The sequence below is a fragment of the Solanum lycopersicum genome, chromosome 9, assembly GCF_036512215.1.
Source record: "Solanum lycopersicum chromosome 9, SLM_r2.1".
In the NCBI taxonomy this organism is placed as follows: Eukaryota; Viridiplantae; Streptophyta; class Magnoliopsida; order Solanales; family Solanaceae; genus Solanum; species Solanum lycopersicum.
In genome coordinates, this window is record NC_090808.1 from 15,689,136 (window position 1) to 15,699,695 (window position 10,560).

The window sequence follows — 10,560 nt, forward strand, 5'->3', positions numbered from 1 at the left end:
TAGAAGCAATTTTAGATGATATATATTACACCTACATGTAGGTGTTACCCCACAATTTCATGAACTTAATGTTTGACATATAATTCCACCATTAACATTAATAGTTTTAATCATTCTAAGGGATTAGCCAATTAATAAACAAAGAACTTCACCCCTAGCATTAGAAGAATCGCCCTTTAGGAATGGTTGAATGAGGTTTTGAAGCTTATGACAATAAACACGTAAAAACTGACTTAAAAATAGTTTGTCCTTTTCGATAGCAAACTTGTTTCTCTATATGTGGTGAACTATCTTTGCAATGCTAAAACATTTTATCAGCATTGACACATTTTAATTAAATAATCATAATATTTTATTTCATACTTTGATAAGTCACAAAAGAACGTATTTATTCGAAATTTAAAGATTATTTTCGTAAATAAAAAAGCAATTGGTAAAAGGCTGATAAGGAAAGGCCAACTGAGTCATTTCCAATTATTATTTTTTCTATGACGAATTAAATTAAATTATCAGTACGTCATACTCTCCTGTGAACCTTGTGGTACTCATGCAGGATACAAACAAACAGATCATATTTGTCTTCGAAATCTCATCTTCTCTTTAAAAAGCCATTAAAAAAATATTAGTGTGAAGGAAAAAAGAAATTGAATCCAAAAACATAAAGAAGAAGAAATTAAAATCATGGGATCCAAAGAGCAAAAAAAAGCATTGCTCAATCAACAATTGGAGCAACTTGGTTCAATTACTAATTCCCCTTCTGTAAAACTACTCTTATCTTTATTTTTATTTATTTATTTATTTATGCTGATTCTAGTAATTCAAAGGGATTAAGTAAATCTTTGTCTTTCTAATTCATTTTTTGTATGAAAGAAGAAATATTAAATCCTTTTTTATTAGTTGATTGGAATAGTTAGTGTTTATTCATCTTCTAAATGAAACCAATTTATTGCAATTTAGTATTTTGAATTGGATTTCTAGACAAGATAGAATTTTAAGATGGACTAAGATCAACCTTTCTGCATTTCTACCTCTACGAGGTAACGGTGAAATTTACACATTCCTTCTAATATATTATTTATGAGATTTTACTGATATATATATTGTTGTTTACTAAGATCAATCATTATGCCTCTCCACTCTCCAATAGTTAGTGATAAGATTTGTGTATATATATACATTATCCTTCGTATATACCATTTATGGAGGTTTTACTGAATATGTTGTTATTTACTAAGATCAATCATTATGCCTCTTCACCTCCATGAGTTGGTGATAAAGTTTGCATACATTTTATCTTTTTCAAACTTCACTTATAAAATTTCATTAGATATGTTGTTGTTCTTTACTATGTTCCACCTTTATGCCTCTTTACCTTCCTGAGGTAATAGTAAATTTTGCATACATTTTTCCCTCCTCGGTGACACTAGTGGGATGTAGGATTTCACTGCTATGTTATTGTTCTTGTGTACTAAGCTCAACCTTTCTCCAAAGTGTGTAGACAGGGTTAAAAAGTAAATATTTTGAGTTATTTGTATTGGTAGATTTATTTCCCAGAATATTGGTTAATTTTTCAGGTGAATAAGACATCAATCATTGCCCATGCATCGAAGTATATAGAAGAATTAAAGGAAAGGATTGACAAGTTAAATGAAGATGTTTCAACTTCACAACCTTATCATCATGACCATGAAGATGCCTTACCAGAGGTACGTATAGCTTAATTATACATTTTCACTTTTTTTTTCTTCTAAATAGCTTATCCATATATTATTTATTACCTTCTTTTTGAAACTTTTTTTTTATTTGGGGCATATAAATCATGAATTTGAACTTTCTTTTTTTGCAAAAAAATATATAGCAGTTATAAGTACAAGTGGTAACAAATAGGAGCTTTCAAATCGATCAAAATACTCATACAACTATGTTTAAAATTCGAGAGTTACACATAATTAGTTTGACCATGAATTTGAACATAAAACTTTTATAATTTGAGTTTGATCAATCTCAAAATTCGATAGATTTAACATAAATTATGACACGGAGGAAATAGTAACAACATTCTTCACAAAATACATCCCTTCTTTATCAACCATTTTTTAAAAAAAATCCATATATATAAGTGAAGTAGAAAATTATTACTCCTTCTGTCCACTTAATTTAAACTTTACTAAAAATAGATATTTATTTTTTATTTATAAAGTTTAAATGATGGATATTTATCATTTAGTTATTAATTTATTTTTATTATTAGCTACAATTATTTCTCAAAATAGAATTTATTATATTCAAAAGATGAAATAAGATATTTTTTATTTTATCAATTAATTTTGTTGTCTCATTTTACGTGGCGTCATTCCAGTTTGTATGATATTTAAGAAATAAAGTAAGACTTTTATAGTTTGTGATATGAAATAATTTTTAAATATTTGTGTGACTATAAATTATTTAAAACGTAAAAAAAAATTTTAAATTACTTATTTCTCGATTCCGTTAAATCCATAAGAACATACACCAGATGTGTGACATTTAAATTGTCGTCAATTATTAAATATTTGGCTCTCGAAACTATATAGTATTAACTAATAAAATCAAACATAGTGATTTGTGTCCAAGCTTCAATACATTTTCAAGTAAAAATTATAAATCAAATAAATTTTCTTTTTTCCCTTAGTATGTTGTGAAGAACGATAAGATGTGTGCTTATTTTGACCTAATAAACCTTACAGATTTATTACGTAGACGATTGCGTTCACATCTACACGAACTCGTTGTTTATAGTTCGAAATTTTTCCATCATTTTTGGATATAGGATTAATTTGAATGACCCACAAATAAACTACTTATTTTCAATAACTCACGAGACCCTTTATTCCTTAGCTCACATAAACTACCAAAAGGACAACTTTATATTATTATCCTTTTGTACTACATTTTATTTGTATTTTTTTGTTTCGTCCATTTACCACACACACAAGTAATTACTAGAGAGTAGAGATTAAAACGTTTTTCATGAAAAATAATTTTTCGAAAAAATACTATTTACTTATTCTTTTAAGAAATAACTACATTTCAATTTTTTGATGTTACAATTAATTAATTTATTTTTACGAGCTCCAAACATATCTCTCCTTAGGAAATTTGCTTGGAATAAGAAATTAAAATTTTAAAAGTAAGAATGATTATTTGTGCAAATAGGTAAAAAGTGACTTGTATATTGGTGTAAAAATCTTCATACTAATGGTGTATAAATCTTAAGCTGATTTCTTAAAGAGTTTAGGTTTGATGTATTGTTAGATTAAAAGATAGACAAATCCCGAGCGCACGACTCAAGTAAATTAGTGGCCTAAAGTCAAAATCAAACAGAGGTCTTAAACATAAATTATTAATAACTTTTATATACTTGATTTCTTCTAATATACATTTTCACTTAATAATATAATCATTCTTATTCTAAATTATCTTTAATGAGATATACTACTTCAAATATGTGAAATTTCTTCTAATAATAATTCTTTCATTTTATAAGAAAAAGTAGCTCTTTTATAAATATTATTCGATTAAAATAGTCCGTAATTTCTAACCTATTAACTATGACCCTTCAAATTTGAGGGTCTAAGACACATGTCTTTTTTTAATACTGTTTAGCTATCCTGGGTTACACCATCTGATCAATTACATGTAAATACTTTTGATAAAGATAATTTGATTGCTTTATAATAACTTTATCGTGTAGGTTATCGTAGAAACCCTAGAGAAGGGGTTCATAATAAATGTATTTTCAGAAAAGAATTGCCCTGGTTTGCTAGTCTCAATATTGGAAGTCTTTGAAGAGCTTGGCCTTGAATTATTGGATGCTAGGGTTTCTTGTTCAGATTGTTTTCGACTTGAAGCTGTTAGTGATGTAAGATTTTCTATTTCTCTATTTAATTTACTTCATATTCTACATTTTATTTTTAAATTTATATACCTTTTTTTCTTGTTTGTGGAACATAGAATATTTTCTTTATTTTTTATCAAAAAAAAAAATCCCTTTGTTCAGTTTTACTTATCAATATTAATAGTTATATTTTTATTTTTATTTGTCACTTTTAATATATTAAAATAATAATAACATATTAATTAATTATTTATCATTCAAATAATTTCTCAAGATTTAACATCATATGTACATATGAATATCGTGGTAAAAATACATAAATCAATAATTATTTCTTAAAAATAACATATCAAATCCAATATAGACTAGTAAAAATGAACAAAAAGAATGCTATGGTGTATAAGACACGATTTATGAAGTTGTTCTTATTTATTTCTTGTTAAGAAGTGTTACTATTAAAAAAAAAAGTGTTATCCATTCATTTCATATTACTTGATTTTATTTATATTAAAAACAAATTGGCATTTTTATTTTTCCATTTTAATAAATCAAAAGAGTTTAATCATAGTTTTTTAAAAAAATATTATGTCATTATAAACAAAGTATTAATAACCAAATATTAATTTTCAAAGCACATATACTAACAAATTTAATACTAAACTAAACCCTTGATATAATATATATTTATAAAAATGTGTCAAAGTCAATACACATTAAATTATATAAAATAGAGGGAATACTAGTTATAATCTTTTAATTGCAAGGATAAAACTAGAAAATATAATGAATTCTTTTCTGATTTTCTAAAACAAAAATTATTTTGAAACTTTTCTTTTCTTTTCTTTTGGACTAAAAATTTAATGAATTAGATGAAAAGAGTACTTGTATTCAAATACTTTTTGTCCAAATTGTTGTTTAAAACTTCACGTGTGACTTGTACAAAACGACCTCATTGTTTGAACCACACACCTTGGCTTTTTGATTGATTGTCACCATATACCAATTGATGAGTGCCCAATTTTTAATTATTCTTGTTTTCAATGTGATTTACTTTTTGTTTTAGTCTGTTTTAAAATAAATATACAATTCTATATTAAGCAATGATTTTAATTTTAAAATGTCCATTTATCCTTAATAAAATTATTTATAACCACATAAATTTCTATTATTTATTTTGAACTATAGTTTTTTTTTAAAAAAATTTGTGTCGAATCATACTACCTCACATAAAATAGAACGAAGAAAGTACTATATGTCCAATAATAGTTGTTCACTATTGACCTTACATACTTAAGAAACAATAAAATAGAATGTTTTAAAAAAAATAATACGAAAATGATTATAATTAAAGATAAGTGCAATTTAGGAACTAAAATATAAAATTATCCATTGATTTTATAAAATGAACAAATATTATTGGGGATTTCTGAATAGTCTAGTGGATAACAATTGTTAGACGCAGGGAACAGACCCACACCACACGGTGGGGGTGTACGTGCACCCGATAACTTCCAAAAAAATCATATGTATTTATATTTTGAAATACTGATAGAAATTAAGATATAGTTAACAGTGTATCTATAAAAAGCATAGAAATTCCCTAGTGCAATTGATAGAAATTAGAGTTACCATTCTCTAGATTAGGGTTCAAATCCACTTAAGCCTATTTTTATTTTAAATTTAGCCTATTTTTATTTTAAATTTAGCTTGGACCTTATATTTGAGCTATGTTTATATTGGTGCACCCAAAACCTCCTCTGGTTAGACTTAGACGGGATGATATTTGGGATAATATTTCTTTTAAGAAGCTTTCACGTTTATCCACCAAAAACTTTAATTTAATTTTCAATATAAAAGAAAAGAGTTTGATTTGTCGACTAGTTTACTGAAGAAAATTAGAATTCACGGAGGAAATTGATTTTCTAAATAAATAAATATTATTTAAATAATCATATGAGAAATTAATTTTAAGAAAAATTATATTATAAGATGTTCCTTTGTATTAACGGAATAGTTTAATCAATTTTATATTCTGACATAACATTTAATTAATGATCTAAAATATTCTTTATTAATTAAAATAATCAAGAAGAGAAAAAAAATCATCATTGTGATCATCTTTTACAACAAAATTCAGAAAACAAAAAATTACAAGATTGTATTATACACGCATATCAATTCAATTTTGAGATAATTAATACATTACAAAAGCTAATACTTCTTATTCTAATTAATATTTCAATATTTTCATTTGTTCGATTAGTAAACTCAAATTAATTAAACTCGTTTACTAAAATTACTGGCGATTGCATGTTTCTTTTTAAAATATGCAATCAGTAACATTAAAAAGAAGTTTAATTGTGTGAAATTCACCTGATTATACAATCAAATACATTTAACAATCATATCACTAATTAAGATAGTTACGTAGAGGAATTTTTACGAGACACTAGCTAGCTTAGGATTACCTAATACTCACGAGTGAACAAATGTTAACCATATCATTCCATTATTTGATTGTGTTTGATTGGACATTAAGTTAAAGAATTAGAATATATAATTAATAAAATTATTGAAATTTGTAATGTAAAATTAGTCAAAGATATTTCTGTAATTATAAAATCATCTCATTAGGATAAAATGAGAACATAAAAATTAAATTATTACTAAAAATAGTACTTTATTTTGTTTAAAACTAAATAAAAAACGAAATATAAATTGAAATAGAGAGAATAATACAAAATTATGATTACATGTGACTTCTTAATACTAGAAGTTAAACTACATTGAGTGATAATATAAAAAAATATATATATTTTTTACCTTATATTATGACTAAAAAAATTGTTACTATTGCAGAAGGAAGGAGAAATTGAATGCATAGATGCCCAAATGGTAAAACAAGCAGTGTTGGAAGCTATAAGGAATTGGAAACAACTCAATCACCAAGATTAATTTAATCACATTTACTTATTTTCTCCCTATGTTCTTTCAACAACAAAAAAAAAATTCATCAAAATAAATAAATTTAAAAAAAAACAGAAAAAAGGGAAAATAAGCAAAAAGGAGAAGTCCTGTTCGTAAATGCTGCATTTTATGGATTAATATTAATCAACATGATGACATAATCAATGCATTTTTTCTTGAACAATTTAAGATCATAATGTCCCATGCACTACGAGAAATATGATGTGCGCATCTTGTAAAATTAATCTAAAAAATACTTCATCTGTGCTTAATTATTAATACTTTTAAATTGGCATACTTATTAAAAAATAATTAGTTTACTTCTATTAATTACGAAATAGATGAATTAAAAATATAAGATTTTCAAAAAGTTTTATCTTTTTCATGGTTTTGTTAATAGGTTATTTAGAAAACTATATAAGCCTAAATAAACCCTAAATTAACCATTCTAACTAACTCATCTAAAAACCCAAAACTCTCTCCAAAATCATTTCTTTAGAAGAGAAGAAGAAGAAGAGAAGAAGAGAGACATCAACCTAGGTCAAATTATCTTGGGATTAAAGCTTGATGTAGGGAATTGATCAAGTGTATATGAAGATCCTTCATCCATGAGTTCTTCCACCCATGGATCCCCCATAGTTATCCCTCTATTGTGAATCCAAAATACCCTAAACTAGTTAGGGTTCTGATTACATTGTGGGTAGAGTTTGATTGTGATTCCAAAATAGTGGATATCATTATTTTTATGTTTATATGATGTTTTTCATGTGAATTTCTTTATGAACCCTAATCTAAGTTGATGAAGGTTATCATGGTAGGTTTAAGCCATTAATGGTGAAATTGAAGGTTCATTAGAAACCTTCCTAAATCAAGGTCTTGAGTAGTAATTGATCAAATTTAGGGTCATGAAAATATGAATTGAACTAGAACTTGTTTATTAGATTGATCTTGACTTGTAAATCTTGAATTGAACCTAAAAGATGAATTATGGATAAATTCACCTAGTAATGAAGATTGTGATGAGAACCGCTTAAGAAGAAGCCTATTACTTTAAAGTCTTGTAATATTCATATAAATGAGGATAGGATGAAGTGAAGATTGTGATCTTAGGTTGTGTTGGCTGTAGATTTAGGATTTGAATGAATAAAAGTTATAGAACTACTTTAGCTTGATGGATTGTCAAGGACATCCTTCCATGAGAGAGAAAAGTGTTAAGCAAGGTTTAACAAGTAAACCTTGGAGTATATGCTTGACTCCAAGTGGATATGCCAATGACAAGGAGTGTCAAGAAAGATAGGGTCCGTACTCCAAGAAGAGAGGTGAGCCACACTTAGTAGATGTGAGGACTATCCAAGATTAAGGAGGAACACTAACATATTAGAGTGTGGGTTTTCGTAATTTGGTCTGATGAGACGGGATCCTTCACATAGATGAGTCAAGGTTTCCTAGTAGATGTCTCCATATCCTATGAACTCAGACATGCTTGAGAAACATCTCATAGTGTTCAAAGCATAATTAACTAAGACTTACTTAATGAAGTAACTCATAGTGTCATGAGTATATATGAACTTAGACATACCAAAAGTGGTATCTCATAGTGTTCATGAGTGTAGGTGAACTTAGACATACCAAAAGTGGTATCTCATAGTGTTCATGAGTATAGATGGACTTAGACATACTTAAAGAAGTATCTCATAGGGTCCATGAGAATAAGGAGCTTAGACATAATTAATGAAGTATCTCTTAGAGTTCAACTTGATAATGAACTAAGATGTTCTTAATATAGAGTGCTTTATAGGGTTCTAAAGTTAAAAGAGAGGAAGGTGGTTCCAAACTAAGAAATGTTAGTAAGAGGACATGAAAGTAATGCCTAGCATGATTAGTATGGTATGCTATGAGTGCATTGCACAAGGTATGACTTAGGGTCACCAACGGGAAGCCTTCAGATAGGATTGGACTAGATTTGCCTTTCCTAGTTGTAATTGACTAAGAATGAGAGGTCCTTTAGTTTGAGAGTTAAGTTAATAATGATCCCAAGGTAGGGTGAATATGAATAAGATGACTTCAATGACATGCTTAGGGTGAAGGTAGTATGCTATGCCTTTCATTTATTGCACAAGTGTGCCTTGCAGTTACTTAGTAGTTTACCATCCATATGGCATAGAGGAACTTAAGAGTTGACCATGTACATATATAATAGTTAAAATGACAAGAAGACCTTAGTCTTGAATATGAGAGTGGACCATGACCGAAAATGACGAAAGAGTGGTTCTTAGCTCAGACGGTAGTATGGGATTCTATCCTTGCATTGCACAAGCATACTTATAGGTGGATTTTGAGTAGTCCTATTGTAATATGAAAAGACCTAAGGTTAAAGGATGTGACTATGAGAACCCAAGTAAAAGCTATGCATGAACTTAATGTGTTTCTTATGCTTACTAACTATGTCTTATATTGACTATGTTTATATGATGCTTATATTGGAAACTATGCTATGGGTATGATGTTTATGTTATGATTATGTAATGTCTCTTATGCTTTGTCTTATGTTGAATAATCATTTGAGATGTTCTTATGATGTTATTTAGCTTTCATATTTTGTACCTTTGTACTAACACATATTGTCTACATTCTAACCAAATATAAGGTTGGAGGCTTGAGTTTGCATTGAACGTTAGAGTTTCAAGGATCCTAGACAAGTGAAAAAATTGGTGAGTCCTCGTAGCTTCGAGGAAGAACCCTTATGTTCCTTTATGTCATTTAATTTTATGTTTTAGATTTCATGTGGGCTGCGTCCCCAGTCTTTAATTCATGTCATTCATAGATGGTTTGAGACAAATGATGTTAGAAAGACTTCCGCTTTTATGAAATACTTTTCGAGTTATATTTTAAAGAACATTTTTAATTTTCCCTATTTTTCTATGATTTTATGTAATAAATTCTAAGAGTTTGTATAAGATCTCTTCGAGATCAAATACGCCATGTTACGACTAGGGGGTGCTCTCGGGTCGTGACACTATAATTCTCAAACCAAAGGTCCTACTACACAAAAATACAATGCTCTAGATCTAATGACACTGACAAAAATTCATTTCAGCCCATCAATAAAAATATTGACCAAAATCAACTCTTTCAACATAAGAACTCCAATAGGGGAAAACCATCCAAAACTCTCCCGACCACCTCGAAAAGCAGTTGTCCACCTTAGCTAGTCATAAATACAATACTAAAGATACGGGGAAGAGAAAAACAATAAAGAAATGCAAAAGAATGAAATGACCACGAGAGTCATAACATAAGTGATGTTCATATTCTTAGTGAATGGAAAGCAATGTTAATAGACATTTATCAAAAATTGAGTGAGCATCTAGGGAATGGAAAAATGTTATATATATATATATATATATACACACACCTAATCCAAATGCATACATACGTGATGTCATCTCAATAATTTACACAATTTACTCACCCATGGCCCGAATTTGAACGCTCTTTTCGTTATTTGTTTGTTAGCCAGTGTGGCCATGAATATAGAGATGGCTTAGTACACTATTGAAGTGTTTTTCATATAAAAATACAAAATTCCCCATCTTATATAAATTAAAATATATTAAATTCTGTTTATACAAAAACTCAATTAAAAGATTATAAAAATATCTATCGCGACTAAGTCATGGAAATAGTTAAAATTATGTTATGACTAGTTATAGTGG

General features: G+C 27.8%; 1 protein-coding gene across 2 annotated transcripts; it reads left to right on the plus strand.

Annotated features, from left to right (window-relative positions):
* The first annotated feature begins 536 nt into the window (after nt 1-536).
* Nucleotides 537-9,756, plus strand: LOC101267261 (transcription factor bHLH61-like). 2 transcript variants are annotated; one of them, XM_004246751.5, is made up of 4 exons: nt 537-759; nt 1,575-1,706; nt 3,734-3,901; nt 6,737-7,025. In XM_004246751.5, exons 1-4 carry the CDS (start codon nt 682-684, stop codon nt 6,830-6,832), a joined length of 474 nt encoding a protein of 157 aa, XP_004246799.1. In that variant the 5' UTR covers nt 537-681; the 3' UTR covers nt 6,833-7,025. The 2 variants fall into 2 exon arrangements, with proteins under 2 accessions (XP_004246799.1, XP_010325739.1); XM_010327437.4 differs by lacking the exon at nt 6,737-7,025 and adding an exon at nt 9,492-9,756 and having other exon boundaries at nt 540-759.
* The last annotated feature ends 804 nt before the right edge of the window (nt 9,757-10,560 follow it).